Below are 23,995 nucleotides of genomic sequence, written 5' to 3'. Positions count from 1 at the left end.
TGGCAGCCAGGGGAGGTCAGGTTTGTGCAAATCATTCAATTAAATTGGGTGCTTATTGTGTGCTGAGCGCTATTCTAAGCACTTGGGAGAATATAACAATAAATGGACACATTCCCTGGCCAAAAGAAGCATACAGTCTAGAGGATTACAACTCCAAGATCTGGGAGGGATGGCCCCACTTTTAGGAAGCGATGCATCCTGGACAATCCCTTTCCAGTGCCAAGCCCTCACCTGCTGCCCCAAGGGAAGGCCTCTCAGGAGCCTGCTATTCTTCGCTCCTCTCCTCCCTCTGTCTCAGCTGTGCAGGGCTGGGACATTTTAATACATTTATAGAGAGTGAGCGTGTTTCCTTACACCTCTCCCCTCTGAATGATTTAAAAGGGAAGTGTGGTGCAGAAAGGGGGTGGGACTCGAATACACTCCACTGCAGTAAGGTCAAGAGAGGAAAAGGCCACTGGGATGATTCTAAGTGAAACAGAAAACAAAAGCTGAATTAAATCAGTGAAGTTTTAGGATATGAACATAGAATAAGACCCCTAATAAATGCACCGTAACACCAATTGAATTGAAAAACTTTCATTAGATCTCCAGTGTAGGTCAAAACATGCTGAAAGGTCAGGAATCAGGTCAGATGTTCTTTGTACAGCACATTTGTGGAGGCTCAGTAATCATTTCATGAACAAATAACTAGGTTCTCTTAAGTTGCTTCCATAAATCAAGTCTTGGTTTGTTTCAAATGGCCCACGTCATCCCATGTGCAGCTAAAGACCATTTATTGTATCAATGAATGGCATTTGAGTGCTTAATATGTGCAGAGCACTGTACTAAGAGCTTGAGAGAGTACAGTATAGGTTTCTGAAATATAAAAGTGTATTCCCTTGACCTTTCAAAGAATAGTTCTATGTTCACTAAGGGAAAACAAGGTGCACAGTTAAATGTAGCACATAATTTGGGTGGGTCTTACGGAGGTAGAAGAAAAACTCCCTGAATTTGGGTGACTAAATGAAAATATGGATTTATGGAGCCAATAAATATACTTTCCCAAAATGAAGGGCACCACCTTAAATAAGGCGTGTTACAGAACTATCATTCTGGATCACATTTTGAAGGTAATTTTACACCAAACTAATGAAATGGACTTTGCATTCCAAAGAAATGGTTATGGATCAGGTATCAAATCTTTGTTTGGAAAAAGTCATCATCATCCTGCTTTTACAAAGGCAAAACCGTCCCACATAAGGTTAAAAAGCGGCCTTGAGTTATCCGAATTGGCGATTTTCTTTTTTCCAGCTTCAGTATCTTCAATCTCACCTGGCCAAAAGAAAAAAGTTTTCAGCAGTTGTTGCAGCAAAAGAGCACTAGTCCAGAACTGACTCTAATACATCCCTTTCTATATTTACTTTTACTAAATGAGGACCCTCATCAGAAATTCTACCTTAGAGAAGAGGTTGTCTAGAAAGTCATGCACAGTAAGATTTAAAGACCCTGTAAAACCTGTCCCTAAACTTTTGCCTCCTGTATTCACCATGTGAAAACACTTTACACGTGCCAGTATATATTGATTCTCCATGTCATTTCTATGCTGACCTGACCTGTAAAAACTATATGGATCAGCGGAGGTTTGCAGCCACTTTCAGCAGCCCGCCCTGATTTTCACCAGTAGACTTTCAACCTTGTCTATTGAGACAGTGGGGAGGGCTCCCTCCCATCCTCTCCGACCCTTGCTATTTAACCCAGAATGGATGCACTAGGATCAGAATTCAACCACCAGCTTCCAAAGGTCACCCAGATGGGCAAGTGAGTGTTTATCTGCAGGAGAGTTGGTGATATTGCACCACTTCTACCACCTAATACTTTGGTGGGTAAAACGGGTGGGCAGGTCGATACATGGTAGCCGCTGCACTTATGCCCACCCCGGCTTCTCCCAACTCCCTCTCCCTATGGTGCCGGTGTCAAGGCTGCAGTAATGACGGTTGCTGAGTGCTTGCTACCTCAGCAGGCTCAGGATTTCATAGGAGGAACCACAGGCAGAAGGAGCTATATTTCCAAGTCCCGTTGGCCCCCATGCTGTCCCTTGACAACCAGCCCAAGCCTGGGTACACAGCCCTCCACCCACGTGGGAAGTTGGTAAGTGAAGCCATTTACCAACACGAGAGTCCCATGACTGTGAGCAAAGCCACTCAATTCTCACTTCTGGTTGGAGGGTAGGAGACGGGAAAGGAGAAGTACAAGTGTGCTTCATAGAGCTCATTAAAGAAAACCAGTACATGCTACTTGAGAATATTTTTACTTTGTATTATTTTCAAAGAACATCGAAAGACCTAGTGTCTAAATAAAATTTAATTTCTGCAGTTGAAAATTTAGAATACAACAGCCAAGGGCTGGAGTGCCACATTTCTTCTGGTGGTAATTTAATTCTAGTAGAGCCCATTCAATTTAGTGATTAAAGCTATTTTAAGCAAAAGAAAAAATGTTGTAGATTTTTCAACTACACCAATCCATAACCTGTTTAAAAGCCTTTAGTCATTCTTTAGTGTATCAAACCATTTCTTCTGGGGAACCACTTTAAAGCAAGTCATTCTACTGTGTTTTTTGGGAGAGGATTACTCAAGGCAAACATTAGGGAAGCAGCGCAGCTAGTAGTAAGAGCACAAGCCCGGGAGTCAGAGGACCTGGTTCTAATCCCCGCTCTTCTACTTGGCTGCTGGGTGACTTTGGCCAAGTCACTTAACTTCTCTGTGCTTCAGTTCCCTCATCTGCAAAATGGGGATTCAATACCTGTTCTTGCTCCTATTTAGATTGTGAGCCCCATGTGGGACCTGATTATCTTGTATCTACCCCATCACTTAGTACAAGGCTTGAAGCATAGTGAGTTAACACATACCATTATTATTATTAATAATAATAACTGAGGTCAGATCAATAGTTCGCTTCAGGAGTCTTTGTCATTGTGCTCCATGTAGAGAGCAAACTGCTTATGGAAGCACTGCAATTCGGCCTTTTATTGTCATCATTCCTCAGTGCCAGCAGGAAAGGCTTTCATAAATTCCAGAAACTATTCCTGAACAGGAATCTCTGCTGTCAGGGAAACTAATTTAACTGCTACTCCAAACTGTGAATTTTGAAAAACTCTGGATAATTTTTAAAGAAAAAACATCAAGTGAAGGCAAAAAAAAAAAAAGGTTCCTTCGTAACTCACAATTGCAAAAATGTTGACATCACAGCACCATGCATTTGAAAATGAAGAAATGAATCATGACAAAATTCTAATTTTGCACTAGGCACTAAGGACTTTCAGTCAAATGATCTCCTTCCAAAAACTTTTGAAACACCAAGAACTATCCCTAGAAAGAAAGGCTAGCCTGTTGATTCTGGTCTCTCCATTTTTACCTATCCTGATCCCCTTTAAGGTTGCTTGTTGCAGTGTATCAACGAAGAAAACCCAGGAACAAATTTGCTAAGACAAGGAAAGGGAGGACTCAATACGCAGCTTGTGTGAGAAAATCCTGAACTGTTTTTTTAGGGCAGTATTCAAACTGTAATACTGTACACAAAAAGAAAAATTTAACTAATTACTAATTTGTGAATGATATTCATGATGTACCTTAAAAAAAAAGACCAGAAAGGCTAAATTTTTGGCTAAGTTGTCCTCAACTCATCCCTAACGTCTAGTGTTGACATCTTAAAATTCTGAATTACTTGCTAAAACTTATCAGTTAGAATTGAATATTACTTTATCTAATTTACTCACAGACCAGATATCAGAAGATGCATCTTTCCTCTGAGCCCAACTTCTATAGTAATAATTTTAAGAGTACTTACTATATGAAATGTGTCCTCAGCAAGGTTGAATGAAATTCCTCAACTTCCATGTTCCTGGAAATGAGCTATGAGTTATTGTGATCAATCCTCTTGATATTTCTGAATTGTGACCTGGACAGGCAATTTCTTGTTCTCTGAAGGTCTGCTGCTAACAAAAGATATTCTGGGAAGGACTACTAGTAAATCTCTTCTACACAATGCATACAGCAAAGGAAATATACTCCACAGACATAATAATCATCATAATAATGGTATTCATTAAGCACTGGAGAAGGTACGAGATAATCAGATTGGACACAATCGCCGTCCCATATGGAGCTCACAGTCTAAGTAGGAGAGAGGAGGATTTAATCCTGATTTTACAGATGAGGAAACTGAGGCACAGAGAAGTGACTTGCCCATGGTTACACAGTAGAAAGTGGCAGAGTCAGGATTAGAACCAAGGTCCTCTGACTCCTAGGCCTGTGCTCTTTCCACCAGGCCACATCGAAAACTTCCACCGATTTGATTGTAAAGCTTGGAAAGAATGTATCCCCCCAAAAGATAAGGAACAGTAAAAAACTACCTTAATAACCTATTGCTTGTTTTAATGAAGCAGATGTTCCAAGGAAGCAAAATACTTAGCGAATACTTCTGGAACATTCTGGCATAAGTTTCTCTATCGGTAAAGGATCTTCTAAAATGCATAGGATTTGAAAGCCAAGTTCAATAAACTATATTTTTATCATTAGATGCTTTGTAAAAAATAAATTCATATAAAGGCTCAATTTGGATAACTAGCACTATTTATGTGACAATCTCACAAATTTGCAATAAGCTGGGTATGTCATCTTAAATGTGTTTTTGCCATCAGCTACAGAAAATACTTGTAGAGATTAAGCAGTCACACAGTACCAGTGTTAATAAGCTGTCCTCCAAAAACTAAGGCACGATGCTATTAAATAAGTCTATAGATAGTGTACATTTAAAGTAATTATTTTCCTAAAAGATTAAACATTGTACAATTTGGTCTAATGAAAAAAGCCACAAGAATGTGCTCCTTATTCATCTTTTCCCTTCTAAGAGAAAACATTTTCATCTGATATTTTGTTGCCTAAACATCCCCCAAGCTTAAAACAGAGGTAGGAAAATCAAATTGATATATGTGACTACAATGTACACAACCCAGCCTAAGATTTCATGAGGCAGAAAACCCAGAAAGGGTGGGGGGGGGGGGGCGTTTAGAGGTTGGAGGGGAGGAAGCAACATTCTCCTCCGCCACCCCCCACATTTGTGGAAATATTCCATGTGAATTGATTTTCCCTGACAAAAGAAGGGATCACTAATGTAAAAGGAAAGAAGCATGGGGAAAATGCAAATTTAGACTCAGAGTTTCCCAAGCTCAGTAGTAAACCCCAAAATAAAAACCATCTATTTAAAAGTTACATATGCTGCACATGTATATTCAATAGTGTTGGAAAACTCATTTTTGTGCATGTGCTAAATACCTAGTCTTTGGACATGTGCTAAACACCTAAAGTCTTTCCTCCAGGGAAAGACTATGTAGTTAGTCAACATATTTATATTTAACACACAAAGCCACTGTCAAGCTATACATCAAAGTACAGCAGGCAAGGTGGCCGTCTCCATTCCATTTTAATAAAAATAATTAATCTCTTATTGCACTTTCATAACTATTCTGGTATTTGTTACAAATGCTGGCGCTAGTATTTACACTGCTTTCCCTGTCATTTCTCTAATGATCTGCCATTACAAAATTCTCTTGACATTATTATTTCAGTTTTAGTATGTCAACGTGTGGAAACTCATTAAAACATCCTTTCCATAAAAATCTTAGTCATTAGCCCTTTTAGCATAAGAGCAAGAAAACTCTGAAGGTAAGAATTTCCATTATTTTCCAAACACGTATTAAGATTAAAAAAATAAAATGGTCTCCAGTGCAGTCCGTAGCCTCTTCTGTGAAGCTGCTCTTTGGGAATTCCCATTAGGAGGCGGGCTCTCCACGTGAACCTTCATGCCCCTCAGTGTCTAAAATAAATGGACAATAGTTATCTGGCAATCTGGCTTTTCTGCCCTTGAAAACCAGCACCACACTTCAGCACTAGAAATATTATGATTACTAATCTGGGATCTACAATACCAAAGGCACGAAGGATCAATTTCTAGAATCACTAGGATAAATTAACTTTGTCAAAGATGTTTATAGCTGGCACTTCACGTAACTTATTATCTAAGCATTACAAAGCGCCTAAAAGAAACAGAAAAGTGCATAAAATATCAAAACATAGTTTAAGATGGCCAGAAAATCTGTAATACAAATAAAACTGGCTCATATCACCTCTCTTAGTAATAACTGCCCTTTTTTCCCCAAAAAAACAATTTCAATGAATGGTACTGGGTGCTTAAACAAATACATTAAAAAAGATTAAGCAAATATTTTTTAAATGGTATTTGTTAAGGACTTACTCTGTTCCAGGCACCAAGCATTCCTAGCATAGCAGACGTTAAATGCCTTTCTTATTGTTGAGTGCAAATTAGATGACAATAACTGCCAGTCTGTTTATTCTTTCAATGGCATTTACTGAGGTCATTTTTATGAGGACCACACCTGCTTGCAAAATGTGCCCTGAAATCCCCCATTCCTTGGAAGGCAGCAGGCAGCTGGTGACTTGACCACCCCCTACCAATTAGTGCACTACTGAAAACATCGATAAAGGGAAAGACTGAGGGTGCGGAGTAAGGAAAAAAATAGAGCAGAGAGGAGAGACGCCCAGTCTCTCCAGAAAAATACTTCCTATTCCCCCTGGATCTTCTGGCTTGTCAGTTTAAGCCCCTTGCAGGCAGGGATCGGACTTATTCTATTCTACTCTCCCAATAATATGCCACTTCCCCTATCTGTAATGTCTGTCTGTCTCTCTCTATACTGTGGCTTGTTGTGGGAAGGAATGTGTCTACCAACTCTTTGTACAGTACACTCCCAAGCGCTTAATACGGTGCTCTCTGCATACAGGTAAGGGCTCACAAAAGTGCCCCAATCATCTGTCTTGCCGCTGACTCCTTTCCCACCTTCTCCCCCTTGTCTGGAACTCCTTCCCTCTCCAAATTTGCCAGATCGCTGCTCTCTTCTACCTTCAAAGCATTATGAAGATCACATCTCCTCCTGATTAAGCCCTTTTTTCCCCAGCTCTGTCTCCCTTCTGCATCATCTATGCATTTGGGATCTGCTGCCTTTGGGCATTTGATATTTAACACCCCTTTAGTGGCACAGCATTTATGTACATATCTTTGAATGATATATTATGAATTGTTTGTATTAATGTCTGTCTCCCCCTCTAGACTGTAAGCTCACTATGGGCATGGATCGTGCCTACCAACTCTGTTGTATTGTGCCCTCCCAGGCATTTAGTACAATGCTCTGCACATAGTTAGCTCTCAAATACCATTGATTCTGCGATCTCTGCATACAGAACACAATCAGTAAACACCACTGATTGACATCTTCCAGGTGTACCCAATCTCCCTCCTCTCTAACACTGATAGCTTATTTTACCATGCCATGTTTCTTTTCTTGTTCAAATGTTTTACAAGTTTACCATCTTTTCCTCAAATAGTAATTTCTCAAGTCCCTTCAAATGGTCTCTCGGAACCTATATTCCCATCCCGTGAGCCCTTGATAAATGCTTGCTGATTGATTCTTCCCAAGCTTCTCTAGGTTGAGCTTTTCTGGAAATGAATAGGGCCCTACAATGAAGGTAAAAAAAACTTCCTTCATTCCCAAAGTGTTGGGAGGAAAAGAAGTGATGGATAACCTATCATGGCTGACCAAAACGTGCGGTAGCAGCTGCACCTGCCTGTGCATTCTTGGCCCCTGACCAACATAGCCAAGAACTGCCTTCCCTCCCCACCACCTGGCCCGGGGCCCCTGCTCCCAACCTGCCCTAGGAGCCAGGGACAGGGGTAAAAGGGACCTTCCACCCTACCAGGGCTTGACACACTCTGGGCACCAGCACCAGCCGTGCATCTTCCACATCTTCACGGAGGCCTCCATTCCAATCTGCTTTTTATCACCCCGGCGGGAAAGAAAAGAGCAGAATGTGGCCTCCACAAAACCTCGGGAAGGCCCATCACTGGTTATGGGAAGCAGGATGGCGTAGTGGATAGAGCACGAGCCTGGGAATCAGAAGGTTGTGGGTTCTAATCCCAGTACTGCCACTTGTCTGCTGTGTGACCCTGGGCAAGTCACTTCACTTCTCTGGGCCTCAGTTTCCTCATCTGTAAAATGGGGATTGAGAATGCGAATCCCCCTTGGGAGGACTGTGGCCAACCCTATTTCCTTATTTCCACGCCAGTGCTTAGTCCAGTGCCTGGCACATACTAAGCACTTAGCAAATAACAGTATTATTATTATTCTCCCTATGGTTATGATTGTGTTCTGGGCTCTGAACAGAGTTAGAAATCCTGCTCCTTTAGCCACAGCTTCTTACTGACTTGTTTTTATTTTCTGCATTGTGCATTTGATCTTATCTTTTATGCTTTCATTGCTCCCGATGTGTCTAACAACTTACATTCATAGCTTATGAGTCTTTCAAAGGATAGGGCCTGTATCTAATTCCCACCTGTATACTCCTTCCCAGCAATTAGCAATAATGATAACAACAATAATGACTGTCCCGAATGCTGGGATACATACAAGATAATCAGGTCCCACATGGGGCTCACAGTCTAAGTAGGAGGGAAAGCGGGTGCTAAATCCCCATTTTGCAGATAAGGGAGATGAGGCACAGTGAAGTGACTTGCCCAAGGTCACATAGGAGACAGGATTAGAACCCAGGCCGAGGTTCTTTCCACCAGACAGCGCTGCTTCTCAACGAACACAGTAAGTGCTTAATAAATACTATCACTATTACTTACCAAGTAATGCTGTGCTTTCACCTGCATCTTCTTTAAAACTGATACCTTGTGGCAGAGATTCACAAGTAGATGCTGACGGCATATCACTTATTTCATTTCTATCTTCATCTTGTAAAGTGATACTCAAATTCACAACAGAAACAGTACTAGGGTTGGATTCTGGAACTGCTACTTCCTGTGTGTCCTCAATACCTCCCTTAAAATTAAAAGGCAAAAATCAGTACAGTAAAAGGAAACACAAATTTCGTCACTAAAATCCCACTGTGGCCACAGCACTTACAAAGTAATCTTACAAGGCTCAGTGGCTTTCTTACTAATATCAAATATAAAGGAAAAAGGTTGATTTTAAAATGCAAGAAATGGAGTCAAAGGTTTGGCTCTTATTTCCAACTGCAATTAACACTGCTTGTATTTTTCGGGGTTGTTAGCTTCCAATCTTCATCATTAATCTGTTGCCAATCCTCTTGTTCCTATTTAGGATGAATGGAAATGCAGAGGTGGCAATATTATGGAAAACCTCATTCTCTTGGAAATCACAGATGGATGTTGGTGTCCAGAGAACACCCTGAACTCCTCAAAGACAGATACCCATTTGTCTGGAATGCCGATTGCTTTCTTTCCACGTGTCTGACTTCGATGGCTCTCGATGGCCCCTTCCAGCTTTATATCACCGTTTCAGTTGATGATGACGATGCTATTTGTTAACTGCTTACTATGTGCCAAGCTCTGTTGCAGTGAGACCATAGACCTGTGCTGCGAAATCTCCCTTACTCTCTGCTGCCAGTTGTGCACCCAGTGTGGCTGGAACTGTGGGTCTCCCACTGGCTTTTCCAGCCCACCTGCACTCATAGGTGAATTTCATTGTCAGTGATGACTACTAGACAGAAAGAGAGATTACACCGTCAAGACCCACTGGATTTTCTCTTTGTCTGCAATGGTTGAGGGCTAGTTTCACAGCACATCTGAAAGCCTCAAATCCTGAAGCAAATTGAAAGGAAAATAACCAGAAAAGTCTTGTGATTTGTTCTGACCACAAAAACAGATGAAATTACAATAAGGAAGGGTCTCAGCCAGGATTTCAAAGAATAGCATGCTCTTCAGGAATTTATAGATCCAAGGAGGAAAGATTTTAAAAATTCAGACTTAAGCCGTGTAGAAACTGGGCACCCTCAGTCCTCTTATGATGTATAATGGTCACGTTCCTGACAAGCCCCACATTAAAGAAAACTCACCCTGTAGGTTGGCAGTAAATTGTGTTGTAGGCTCCAAAAAAATGATGGGTAAAACTTTGTGATCCTCTGGGCAAATTTCATGCTGGCTTCTGTATACACAACTGGAGTTCAAGAATGTGATAACTGCAGTAATCTATTCCATGCTATGTGCCACACATTGTGTTGAGCACTGTGGCAGATAAATTAGATCAGGTGTTCCTCATCCCACATGGGACTCAGTCAAAGGTGGAAGGAGAAGGTGCATTTAATCTCATTTTACATATGAGGAAACAAGGTAACGAAAAGTTAAGTGAACCTGTCCAATGTGACACCGTAGGTAAATGGCAGAACTGGAAGGAGAGTCCTGACTGTCAGTCCTGTGCCCATTCCACTAGCCACACTGCTTCTACTTAAAGTATAAATTTATTCAAAGCTGAACGTAATAAAGCCAGCTTAAACCTTTGGTTTATTTTTGGTTTGTTTTTAATGGTACTTAAATGCTTATATGTCATGCACTCCTCTAAGTGCTGGGGTTAATCAGGATGGTCACCAATCCCTGTCCCACATGGGACTCACAGTCTAAGGTCGAGGGAGAACAGGAATTGAATAGCCATTTTAAAGATGAGGAAACCGAGGCAGAGGAGTTAAATGTCTTGCCAATAGTCCCACAGCAGACAAGTCCTCTGATTCCCAGGCCCATGTTCCTTCCACTAGGTCATGCTGTTTGATTGGAGAAGTAAAGGAACAAGACTATCTTTTAGGCTCTTAGGGACTTATTTCAAACAACAAAATGCTTTTCATAAGCATCTCTCAGGGTTCTCCAGTTCACATTTGATTATAATGCTCATATTTTTTTCAGAAAAAAAAAGTTCTGCCATCTCCCCATTCTTCAAAAACATCCAGTGGTTGCTCATCTTTCTCCGCAACATATTGAAATTCACCCTCAGCTTTAAAGGCACTCAGTCAGCTCTATCCAACCTGACCTTTTTTAAAAAAATTGTTATTATTAATATTAATGATGGTGGTATTTGTTAAGCACTTACTGTGCTAAGCACTGGGGTAGATGCAAGATAATCAGCTCCCACATGGAGATCACAGCCTAAACAGGAGGGAACACAGGGATTGAATTCCCAATTTGCAGATGAGGGAAATGAGGAACAGAAAAGCTATATTACTTGCCCAGGCACATAGCAGGTAAATGGCAGAGTCAGAATTAGAACCTCTGACCCCAAAGACTATGCTCTTTCTACTAGGCCATGCTGCTTCTCCTACTCCTCTTCTTATCTTCACTTCTTCCATTCTAACCCAGCCCTCACACTTCCCACCTCTAATACCAACCTATTCCCTGCCTTGCTCAGTTTTGACTTGCCCCTTGTGTCTCTCTCTCTCTCTCTCTCTCTCTCTCACACACACATACACACACACACACACACACTCACACACCACTTATCTATATAATCTTGCACTAAATTACCACCCTCCCACCTGTAATTTAGTGTTTACTTCTCTTAGAAGATTGTGCAACCTTTGAGGGCAGGCATCACCTTTAGTTCTGTTGTATTCTAAGTGCTTAGTACAATGCTCTGTATAAACTGAGCACTCAATAAATACCATTCACTGATTGGAATGGAAATAACACAATTCAAGTGAAGTGTTCCAGAAGGACTAATTTGACTACAACAATCAGGCAAACCACATTTAACGTCCAGAACAGAACTCCTCCCTCTGACTTTCTTATAACTGTAGACAACACCACCAACTGTCTCACAAGCCAGGGTAACTCAGTGGAAAGAGCACCGGCTTGGGAGTCAGAGGTCATGGGTTCAAATCCCGCCTATGCCACTCGGCAGCTGTGTGACTGTGGGCAAGTCACTTAACTTCTCTGTGTCTCAGTTACCTCAACTGTAAAATGGGGATTAAGACTGTGAGCCTCACGTGCGACAATCTGATTACCCTGTATCTACCCCAGTGCTTAGAACAGTGCTCTGCACATAGTAAGCGCTTAACAAATACCAACATTATTATTATTATTACAAGCCCATAACCTTGGCATTATCCACAACTCATCCCTCTATTCAATCTCTCATGAAAGCGTACCATTCTACTTTCAACAACATCTTTAGAATCCACCTTTTCCTTTCCATCAGAACTGTTACCATGTTGATCCAAGAGCTTATTTCCCACCTTGACTTCTCAGCCTCTTTTGCAGGCTACTCCTCCTTCCCACAAACTGTGAACGTCCCTCACGGTCCAGTCCTGGGTCCCCTTTTAGTCTCTATTTACACCTACTCCCTTGGAGAAGTCGTTATTCATCCCCATGGCTTCAACCACCACCTCTATATGGATGATTCCCAAATCTACTTCTCCAGCCCTAACCTCTCCTTCTCTGCCGTCTCTGCAGTCACAACTACTAACTACTGCATTATAATCAATCACTGGAATTTACTGATCTCTTACTATAACTAGAGCGAGCACTGTACTAAGCACTTGGGAGAGTACAATACAACGGAGTTGGCAGATACATTCCCTGCCCACAAGAATTTACAGCCCAGAGGGGGAAATGGACATTAATATAAATTTCTCAGATACAATTTAAAGATATGTGCTCTCTCAGGCTCTTAGTATTGTGCTCTGCAAATAAGCGTTCAATAAATATCACTGATAGATTTAATGTTAAGTAGGCAGGATTCTTAACTAGCAACTTCATCTATCCATGTGTTAGTAAATACTTTCTTGGCAAGAAATGTATTTATTTATATCGTCTGTCCCTGCTTCTAGACTATAAGCTAGTTGTGGGAAGGTAACATATCTACCAACTCTGCTGTATTCTCCCCAGTGCTTATTATAGTGCTCTGCACACATGAAGTGCTCAAAAAACACAAGTGATTGATGAGAAACTTTGACACTGAATAAAAGCCAGCTAGCTTCCAGTCATTCAACATCCCATGTTTTTTACTCCCCATCTCTGTCATGACATATTGGACCTCGGGCACATCAACCATGATGCAGTTAAAGCAAATAATAGCACTGACTGGGGAAACTGCCTTTTGAGTCACTCAAAATCTTTTAGCAAATGAGTGAGATTTTAGTCAGTTCTGGAGCCTAGAAAATAATAATCTCATTTTATGGCCACCAGTGAGTCTACTGCACCTCTCCCTATTGAGGTCTATTAAAAAATATCTAGCAGTATCAAAACTACATTCAGAATTTACATTTATTTTCAATCTCTGGCAAAAGATTAAAAACATCTGTAAACATTAATAACTTTTATGGAAGATCTAAGATCTACAAAGGAAGGAAGGAAAAACATAACCTATAAATCCATGCTTCATCTGGAGCTTCTAAACTGGACCGCACTTTACCGTTTTTATAAACTTAATTTTCACCAAATTCCCTTCAACTTCAGGGATTGTCTCTATCTGTTGCCAAATTGTACATTAAGTGCTCAGTAAGTGCTCTGCACATAGTAAGTGATCAATAAATACGATTGAATGAATGAATCTCTATTACCTCAAATGTCATCTCTATTACCTTTTTCATTAAGTATTAATAATGAAAATGATTTAATGACAAACACTTTACTTACAGGACATAGAAACTTGGTTTTAAAAAAGCATTTGGGTAATTATGTTCCACTGAAGGCAACAGTCAAGTTCTCAGAAAACAGTGTCACAGTTCAAAGGTCTATGGTGTGGTAAAGTACAGATTTGAAGCATTATAGGTGAACAGTAAGATTTGAAGGCCTAAGGGTAAACTCTTCAAATACAATTATAGCATTCAACAAAGTCTACAGAATGACAAGCATGCTGGGTTCGACAGACCTAAGAGAAAAGGGGCAATTGGTACAATTCAGATGAACTACAAAGGTAGGCTCTATATCTAACACAGAGAAATTGTTTTCAGGTTTAACACATGCAGTTCAATCCCTTCACTGAGGCTGAATATAAATAAAAATGCAACATACCCAGAATCCCAGAGATTTGATGACATCCAGTTTACACATTGGACATGTTCTGTGATCCAAAAGCCATGGGTCAATGCACGTCCGATGAAAAATGTGCCTAAACGACAAACTTCGTCATGTAAAAATGCTCAAAAACATCTCATCTACTCCATAAGGTAAAACAAATAAATGAATTCAGCATTCTTTACTATTCATCTACTATAAATAACTCTATGACCCTGAAGTGATTAGTCAGGTATAAGTACAAAACCCTGGAATGAGGGCATTTATCGATTCCAAGGATATAATGCTCAGAATTTATTCAAAATTATTTTTCAGCTTAGTTGGTCACCTGATTTGCAAAACACTGACTTTTTAAACAAGACCCTTCTCATTAGAAGTGATGTTTAGGGGAAATCAAAGAACCTACATTAGTTTCTTGGCTAGATATCATCAGATAAACTTGCTCTTTTCAGCATATTTTTCCTAACAAAAAAAAAATCCTCAAAACTATCATGGAAGACTGCAAGGAAATCTGTTGTATAACACCACTCAAGTAGAAGAATGATAAAATCTGTCATCTCCTTGTATTCCTCCAGATATGAAACTCTGTATTTTACTGTGGATTGCAAATTCAAAGACCCCTAGTTGCCATAAAAATTGGTTTTCAACACCAGAATAACTTCAAAATGATTAAACCTACTAATTCTAAGAACAAGTCTTTGGAGGTTTAAATGAAGGTGATCTCAAAAAATGGCCTGCTTATTTGCTTTCAAACTTTTATCAGCATTCTTTGGCACACAGGTGCTTAGTAAATAATTATTACTACTATTATTATTCCTATTACCTGCTCTTTCTAATTCCCTTTGGAAGGGAGGGAGGTTATTCCCCTATATCAGCCCCTCTCAGGGTACCCTGGAGAAGAGAGGCTGACGTTGGTCCAATGGACAGGCTTTGAAGTTCCATTTGGGGTCAGGGAAAGGCCTACTATTGAGAAGAAGCTCCACAAAATTCCAGGATTTCAAAATCATTCATTAATCATATATATTGAATGTTTACTGTATGCAGAACACTGTACTATGCACTTGAGAGAGTATAACACAATAGACATTCTCTGCCCACAAATGAAACATAAAAACAAAGCAGTTACAGGTTACCCTGCTGGGCCGGAGGATAGGTGTATGAGTGCATACTTGGATGTCTTTAGAGAAGACTGTTTTCTCTTTGTATAAGAGAAAGAAAAGCAGTCTTTGGAATGAGCTATATCTTGGTCAGTCAAGACCCAGAAAATGTAGACCACCACCAAAAGAAGTCCTGTTAACAGCTAGGGAAGGCCCCTACAGGTCAGCCCATTGGAAGCAAGCAAAGAGCTGGGATCACAATGGGAAGCTAAAAAATAATCTTCTTCAAAAGACCTGGTGGCCAAGTCTTTCCAGATGCTAGGGACTCATCTCCAGGCTTGGAGATTAAGATTATGAAAGACAGAAGATGCTTGGACTCTGTAACGAAGTAGTAGGTGGAAGGTTCAGTAGGACCATCCACAACGGGTGAATAAATGAGGGGGTAAGGCTAGGTGCTGGGAAGATAAAGGATAGGCTGGGAACAAAAGGTCTTGTATGGTAGGGGGGGCCTGGAGTGGGGTGATGAAGAGAGCATGTGCACATGCATAACTGCCTGCCATTTTGAGAGGGTGTTGCCACAATGGACCTGCCATTTTGAGAGGGTGTTGCCACAATGGAGTGTCTATAGCAAGCTCTCTCTCTCGGGGCACCACTGAGGTTTACCTGTGGGTAAGCCTGCATCTTCTTAGCCACTCTTTAACTACTAGATGGCAAATAAACCTTAATTAACCTCATCCATGACCAGTGAATGTCGAATCTGGGTATTGAGGATCACCACTGGTCAAGGAACCCTTCAATAACTGCCTTCTCTATCTCCTAAATATCTCAAAGCAGCAGAAAACGCTATCATAAGAAACATACTTGCAAGGCAGAATTCTAACAACATCCTTTGGTTTATAGTTTTCAATGCATACTGCACAGTTTTCAGTATCAATATCAATTCCCTGTAAAGAGAAAAAGTATCATTCAAAATGCATCCTTAGCATCTATGAGCAATTTCCAGGACTTTGCAACACAGAAGATGAATGATATATTTTAACCAATTATAAAAATACTTTTCTAAACAAAAGCTAGATTACCCAGGTAACTATTTTACAATCAGGGTAGCATGGCCTCTTGGAACAAGCAAGGGCCTGGGAGTCAAGAAATCTGGGTTCTCCAGCATTTGCCTCCTAGTTGACATTAAGCAAATCACTAAACTCCTTTCTTTCCTCTTAAACTGTGAGCCTCATGAGGCAACATGGCCTAGTGGATAGAGCACAGCCTTGGAAGTTAGAAAGTCCCGGGTTCTATAACCCCGGCTCAACTACTTCTTTGTTGTGAACTTGAGAAAGTCACTTCACTGGGCCTTAGTTACCTCATCTGTAAAATGTGGATTAAGACTGTGAGCCTCTTGTGGGACTAGGGCTGCGTCCACTCTGATTAGCTTGTATCTCCTCCAGCACTTAGTAGGGTGCCCGGCCTATAGTAAATGCTTAAATACCATTAAAAAAGGGGGCAGGGACTGATTATCTTGTGCCTATTCTAGGGCTTAGTATGGTGCTTGACACATTTTGCCGCCGACCGCCGACTCATCCACGCCGAGACCACCCCCCTCTCCCTGGGAAGCTGAGCCTTGTCATCGCCCGGAGCCTTGGAGCCATTACCACGTGGGCCCGGGATCTCTGCTCCCCTGGGGGTAAGTCTCAGACCGCCGGGCCCCCTCTTCCCAGCCGAATCGACCACCACATGGACTCTGGAGCTCTCCTCCCAGACGGTGGTTCCTTGGGCTGCCTGCCCCCCGTTTCCAGCCTAGCTCTTTAGCAGCCTTTTGGCCACCGACCGCCGACTTTAGCGGCTTATTGGCCGCCGACCGCCAACTCATCCACGCCGAGACCACCCCCCTCTCCCGGGAAGCTGAGCCTTGTCATCGCCCAGACCCTTGGAGCCATTACCTCGTGGGCCCGGGATCTCTGCTCCCCTGAGGCGCAGCCTCAGCCCACCCGGCCCCAATTCCCGACAAGCCCCCCTTCGCCTACTGCTCGCCGACTCATCTGCGCTTCCTCCCCCTCCACCGGGGAGCTGAGCCTCGGACCGCCTGGACCCGCGCCCGCCTCAGCCTTTCGCAACCTGGACCTCCGCACCCAAGCTCGGGAACTCCGACACTACGGATCTTCGCCCCCACAGACCCCCAGCCACCAGCTTCCAGTCCACCCGCCCCCCCCGCTCGGGCCTGGGGACATTGCGCTCCCCTTCTCGATCCTGGGGACATTGTGCTCCCCTTCTCGGCCCCAAGGACATTGTGTCCTCGGGGGACATTGTGTCCCCCTGCTCGGGCCCGGGGACATTGTGCTCCCCAACCGCTCCCCCACTCTGCCCGAGGTGGCCATTTTGGGAAGCCCCCACTCTGCCTGAGGCGGCCATTTTGGGAAGGCCTCACTCCCTCTTCCCTCTTGAGGTGATTCATCTCTCCCGCCCCCGCCCCGGGCGACGATGTCCTTATTCTCACCATGTTACCTTACCTTAGCCGCCGCCTACGGCCACCACCCACCCCGGACAACCTCAGGGCCCCCCCGCCGCCACAGGGTTATTTGGTCATGAGCTCTGGGACTCTCTCGACTGCTGGCCGCTCGACTTTGAGTCTGATCGGGTAGGGTCGGCTCGTCCCCCCGACCCTGGTCATCGCCAGTATTGTATCATACTGTATCATGTTGCTATATTACCGATTTCGTTTATTACTGTATATTGTTGTCAATGCTGCCACCCACCTCTCTGGCCTTGCCATGTCCCTCCTCCCTCCATCCCCCCTCCCGCCCCTTCCTATCCTCCCCTTCCCCTTCCCCTCTCTCGCTCAGCTCTTTCCCCCTCTCTCCTCTGTCTCCTCCCCCCCTCCTCTCTCCCGCCCTAGAACCCCACTTTACCAGCGCTACCCCTCTTCCCCCTCCCCCTACTCTTCCCCCCACCAAACCCCCTCTTCACCCCCTCCCCCCTTCTCTCTTCCCCACCCATGCCCCATCCCAGTCCTCTTGTCCCACCGCCACCCCTCATCCCCCTCTCCCCGTCCAGGGCCCCGCCACCTCCTTCCCATCCAAACCCTCCCCTCCCCCCGCCCTTCCCCCCCTCCCGCCCTTGCACCCACAGCTACTTTCAAGTGTTGCCTCTGGAACCCCCGCTCTATTACAGGTAAGCTACCTTTCATCCATGACCTTTTCCTCTCTCGCTCTCTCCTCCTCCTCGCCCTTTCGGAAACGTGGCTCTCTCCCGAAGACACGGTCTCCGCCGCCGCTCTCTCCGGCGGAGGCCTCTCCTTCTCCCACTCCCCCAGACTCACCGGTAAGGGAGGAGGCGTCGGCTTCCTCCTCTCGCCCCATTGCCGCTTCCGCACTATCCCTCCTCCCCCCTCCCTCTCCTTCCCCTCCTTCGAAGCCCATATCATTCGCCTCTACCACCCACTCCAGTTACTTGTCGCTGTCATCTACCGCCCTCCCGGTCCCACCTCCGACTTCTTCAACCACCTTGACCCCTTTCTCACCTTCCTTCTCTCCTTCTCTCTGCCCACTCTGATCCTCGGAGACTTCAACATCCATACGGATGTACCCAACAACTCCTCTGCCGCCCGCCTGCTATCCCTCCTCGACTCTGCCGACCTCCTCCTCCACCATACCCCGCCCATTCACCGACTCGGTCACACCCTCGATCTCGTCATCTCCTACCGCTGCACTATCTCCTCCCTCACCAACTCTGAAATCCCTCTCTCTGACCATAACCTTCTCACCTGCCTCATCTCTCACACTCCCTCCCCCTGCAAACCTTCGCTACTGCCCCACAGAGACCTCCGCTCTCTCGATCCCATCCGTATTTCCAATAGCATCTCTCCTCACCTTGCCGCCCTGTCCTCTCTTCCCACTCTCGACGATCGGGTCTCCGCTCTCAACTCCACCCTCTCTACTCATCTCGACTCTCTCGCCCCCCTTTCCCTCCGCCGCTCTCGCTCCACTAACCCACAGCCCTGGATCACCTCCTCCGTCCGCCTCCTACGCTCCTATGCTCGAGCTGCCGAGCGCTGCTGGCGAAAGTCCAAGCACCAAGCCGACCTCACACACTTCAAATTTATCCTTTCCTGCCTTAACTCTGCCCTCTCCTCCGCCAGGCAAAGCTTCTTCTCCTCCCTCATCGACACCCATGCCCATCACCCCCGCCGATTGTTCCGGACCTTTAACTCTCTCCTTAGGCCCCCTGTTCCTCCCCCTCCCCCATCTCTCACCCCCAATGATCTGGCCACCTATTTCCTCACGAAAATCAACACGATCAGGTCTGAGCTCCCCAAAGTCACCCCTCCGCCTCTCCCCTCCCCCACACCAACCCCCTTCCCTACTTTCCCATCCTTCCGTGCAGTATCCTCAGAGGAGATCTCCTCCCTGCTCGCAGGTGCCACCCCCTCCACCGGCGCCTCGGACACCATTCCCTCTCACCTTCTTAAAACCATCGCCCCTGCCCTCCTACCTTCCTTAACTTCTATTTTTAACCACTCAATCTCCAAGGGCTCCTTCCCCTCTGCCTTCAAACATGCCCACGTCTCCCCCATCCTAAACAAACCCGCTCTTGACCCCACTTCCCCCTCCAGTTATCGCCCTATCTCCCTACTACCCTTCCTTTCCAAAATCCTAGAACGAGTCGTCTACAATCGATGCTTAGAATTCCTTAACTCCCATTCTCTCCTGGACCCCCTCCAATCTGGCTTCCGTCCCCTCCACTCTACCGAGACTGCTCTCTCTAAGGTCACCCATGACCTCCTTCTTGCCAAATCCAATGGCTCCTACTCCATTCTGATCCTCCTTGACCTCTCTGCTGCCTTTGACACTGTCGACCATCCCCTCCTCCTCCATACCTTATCTCACCTTGGCTTCACGGACTCTGTCCTCTCCTGGTTCTCCTCTTACCTCTCTGGCCGGTCATTCTTGGTCTCCTTCGCTGGCGCCTCCTCCCCCTCCCATCCTTTAACTGTTGGAGTTCCTCAAGGGTCAGTTCTTGGCCCTCTTCTGTTCTCCATTTACACTCACTCCCTCGGTGAACTCATTCGCTCTCACGGCTTTGACTACCATCTCTACGCAGATGACACGCAGATCTACATCTCCGCCCCTGTCCTCTCTCCCTCCCTTCAGGCTCGCATCTCCTCCTGCCTCCGGGACGTCTCCACCTGGATGTCGGCCCGCCACCTAAAACTCAACATGAGCAAGACTGAGCTCCTCATCTTCCCTCCCAAACCCGGTCTGCTCCCAGACTTCTCTATCACCGTTGATGGCACGACCATCCTTCCCGTCTCTCGGGCCCGCAATCTCGGTGTCATCCTTGACTCGTCTCTCTCGTTCACCCCACACATCCTATCCGTTACCAAGACCTGCCGGTTTCACCTCTACAATATCGCCAAGATCCGCCCTTTCCTCTCCACCCAAACGGCTACCTTACTATTACGGGCTCTCGTTATATCCTGGCTAGACAACTGTGTCAGCCTTCTCTCTGACCTCCCTTCCTCTTCTCTCGCCCCGCTCCAGTCTATTCTTCACTCCGCTGCCCGGCTCATCTTCCTGCAGAAACGATCTGGGCATGTCACTCCCCTTCTTAAACAACTCCAGTGGTTGCCTATCAACCTCCGCTCCAAACAAAAACTCCTCACTCTAGGCTTCAAGGCTCTCCATCACCTTGCCCCTTCCTACCTCTCCTCCCTTCTCTCTTTCTACCGCCCACCCCGCACGCTCCGCTCCTCTGCCGCCCACCTCCTCACCGTCCCTCGGTCTCGCCTATCCCGCCGTCGACCCCTGGGTCACGTCCTCCCGCGGTCCTGGAACGCCCTCCCTCCTCACCTCCGCCAAACTGATTCTCTTTCCCTCTTCAAAACCCTACTTAAAACTCACCTCCTCCAAGAGGTGTTCCCAGACTGAGCTCCTCTTCTCCCTCTACTCCCTCTGCCATCCCCCCTTTACCTCTCCGCAGCTAAACCCTCATTTTCCCCTTTTCCCTCTGCTCCTCCACCTCTCCCTTCCCATCCCCACAGCACTGTACTCATCCGCTCAACTGTATATATTTTCGTTACCCTATTTATTTTGTTAATGAATTGTACATCGCCTTGATTCTATTTAGTTGCCATTGTTTTTACGAGATGTTCTTCCCCTTGACTCTGTTTATTGCCATTGTTCTTGTCTGTCCGTCTCCCCCGATTAGACTGTAAGCCCGTCAAACGGCAGGGACTGTCTCTATCTGTTGCCGACTTGTTCATCCCAAGCGCTTAGTACAGTGCTCTGCACATAGTAAGCGCTCAATAAATACTATTGAATGAATGAACATAGTCCTGAACAAATGTCATTCTTAATGAATAAATGAAAGGATTAAACTTACTAGAATATTTAACATTTCCTTTTAAAATATACTTAAAATGCAGAGTCTAGGAAACGTCCTTAAATAACTAAAAGTAAATACTATACACAAGAAATGTTGTTCTGAAACAACATTACACTCTTTCGACCATTAGACCTGATAGTTTGAAGTAGAGCAATTTAGGCTCCAGAAACTTTTCAAATTTTGAGGCAACAAACAGGCAAAACTTAGGGGAAAGGACGAGGGGAACAATCCCCCTCCTCCTCTATAGTGAAGTGACAACGTTGGGAGATTGGCAGGCTTGGTACTAAACTAGATTATGCCCCTTGGTTAACTGGACCTGGTCCATGGGCTGTATTTTGTCCACTCCATGTATGTGAGGTGGTACCTGCCCACTACATGAGGGTGATGGATGTGCTAGCTCCCAGGATTTTAGTACCAAAAAGGCAGCCTTATAACCCTCACCCCCAGTGTTTTTTGGGCAGGAAGGGTAGCTTAGGCCCACCTGCTGTTTGGAGCCTGAAAGGGGCCAGAAGTGGGGCCAAGATGGTGGCTCTACTCCTTACTCTCTGCCTGCAGGACCCGGCCCCCAGTTCGGACCGGTTCTCACTGGGTTGCTGGGATGACTGAAGTGGATCTTGGCCTCTGCTCTGGCACTCACTGTGGGGGACAGGGGTTGGGGGGAGGGCCATCTCACTGCTGCCATCCTCAAGCAGCAGCAGCAGCAGCACTTTGAGGGGAGCTGGTGAAGCAGGGCTGTTGTGGGCAATAATGCACTAGGCAGGGAAGAGGGCAGTTCATCCCCCAAATCTCTGGAACCGGGCACAAGCACAACCTCCAATCCAGCCAAACAGCCAGTGGGCAGAGGAGGAGGAACTGAATGCTGCTGCTGCTTCCCAAGGTCAGGCCCCAGAAGGAGGAGCTGGTCACCTGCCCCTGTCTCAGCCTCACCCGGTGGCTTAAGGGACCAGCAAGAGTCCACACTCTGGGCCTGCTGTGCTGCAGGAGCCTGGCAGTGCCACCCAGCCATCACCACCTGGGAGAGTGATCTGTGGGCACAGAGGTCAAGTCCGGCTGCCTCTGCAGGAGCTTCTAGCGGAGAGACTCCTGTGCTGCCCAAGCTGGTGGGCAGCCCCTCCCCTGGAGAATCTGATACAAGGCCAGAGGAACTGTGCTAATCTTTTAGCTAGGCTACCTGCACGGGCCCACAGGGCGCTGACAGTGTAACGTGGTAGTTGTAGAGTGCCACGTTCCACTGAGCTGGCAGAGTATCAGTGGTGGCAAACCACCAGTCTGCCCCTTTTCCTTTCTCTTCCTCCCAGGTCTCCGTTCCTTCTTCCCCCTCACCCCATTTGCTTACTGTGGGCAGAGCACTGTACTAAGCGCTGGAGAGAGTACAATACAGCACAGTTGGTAGACGTGATTCCTACCTACAAGGGACCCCCCCCATGCTAAAATTGTAAAGCTGGGTACAAATGTTCCAGGGTTTTTGTGGGGATTTTTTGCACTGCTAGAATGCATCCCAGTGTTGTTTGTTATTTTTATGAATGAATAATAAAGGCTCTCACTTGCACAGCTCTCTCAGTTTCACTGTAGCCTTCAGTACTCTTTCTACTGCTTTGCTGTGTTCCTCATTCTCCCACATCCTCACAGCCCCTGACACACATGCAGTACTTAATAAATGTTGGCTTAGCTCACAAAAAAATACTACTTGTCAGATGCTGGGTGGTTTTAGCAGCATATATACCGGAGCTGCAGATTTTTACAGATGCATCTAACAGCAGGCACAACTCTTCAAATGGATTTAAGGTGGCAAAAACCAGAGTACTTTCTCATTCTCACAACAATTAATCCAGCAGAACTTAGTTTTAGCCACCTCAGTTAAGGCTCCTTTCCTTGGGTTGATGATACCCACAAGCTGGTCTTATGGATTCCTTATTTAATTTCATTTTCTAACCTTGCTTACAGCACTTTCTGTGTCAAATTTGCAAACTGTAGTAAGCTGCTGGGGGAACTTGTGGATTAACAAACAACTTCGTCTCCCGGTGCTGTGGATCAAACTCAAGAATTAAGGGTCCGAAGGGAAGAGTTAGTAGGAGCTGAAGCTCTGTAGTAGAAGCCGTATGTACTAAGCACTTACTGTGTGCAGAGCACTGTACCAAGTGCTGAGAGAGTATCCAGGTGATAATTAGACATGGATCCCGTCACCCAAGGGGCTCATAATCTTTAAAGAAAAGGCTAGCATCTATGAAGGAAAGTGGTACCAGAGCGAGTGCAAATCTTTATTTTTTCACTGCTTAACTGTAAAATGATTAAAAATTAAACCTGGCAAGGCGGGAAGGGATGAAGAGCGGGTGCAACAGCAGTTTGTTATGGTAGTAAGTCATGAGGAAGAAGGGACAGGAGCTTCAGTGGCTACAGGATCTGGTCTGGAAGAAGACTCTACCAATACTCCAAACATGAATGTGTTTACACTGGTAACAGACATTAAGTGAGAAGCAGTGTGACCACATGGATACAACATGGGCCTGGGAGTCAGAAGGGCTTAGATTCCAATTCCGCCATGTGTCTGCTGTGTGACCCTGGGCAAGTCACGTGACTTCTCCTTGCCTCAGACAAAAAATTGGCAGGCTTTA

The 23,995-nt window shown here is 45.1% G+C and overlaps 1 protein-coding gene and 1 non-coding gene across 4 annotated transcripts in view; both read right to left on the bottom strand.

Moving 5' to 3' along the window:
* Positions 1 to 560: 560 nt before the first annotated feature.
* RNF149 (ring finger protein 149) overlaps positions 561 to 23,995 on the bottom strand; it is a 35,644-nt gene continuing 12,209 nt past the window's right edge. The window contains exons 4-8 of one of the 3 annotated variants that reach the window (XR_003756948.2): positions 15,870 to 15,952; positions 13,909 to 14,005; positions 8,734 to 8,929; positions 3,823 to 3,967; positions 561 to 1,311 (exon numbers count right to left, since the gene is read on the bottom strand). Coding sequence is in view for 2 of the 3 variants with exons in the window: in XM_007666535.3 (XP_007664725.1) it covers positions 1,202 to 1,311; positions 8,734 to 8,929; positions 13,909 to 14,005; positions 15,870 to 15,952 (486 nt within the window). In the remaining variant the exon portion in view is untranslated. Of the gene's footprint in view, positions 1,312 to 3,822; positions 5,851 to 8,733; positions 8,930 to 13,908; positions 14,006 to 15,869; positions 15,953 to 23,995 lie in introns of those variants that run through there. The other 2 variants (XM_007666535.3, XM_029058409.2) reach the window with 2 other exon arrangements.
* On the bottom strand, positions 2,908 to 3,022 carry LOC114809482. The gene has a single exon (XR_003757266.1). It is a non-coding gene; the product is annotated as a small nucleolar RNA SNORD89 (small nucleolar RNA).

The sequence above is a fragment of the Ornithorhynchus anatinus genome, chromosome 2, assembly GCF_004115215.2.
Source record: "Ornithorhynchus anatinus isolate Pmale09 chromosome 2, mOrnAna1.pri.v4, whole genome shotgun sequence".
NCBI classification, from domain to species: Eukaryota; Metazoa; Chordata; class Mammalia; order Monotremata; family Ornithorhynchidae; genus Ornithorhynchus; species Ornithorhynchus anatinus.
This window is presented reverse-complemented; position numbering and strand designations above follow the sequence as displayed.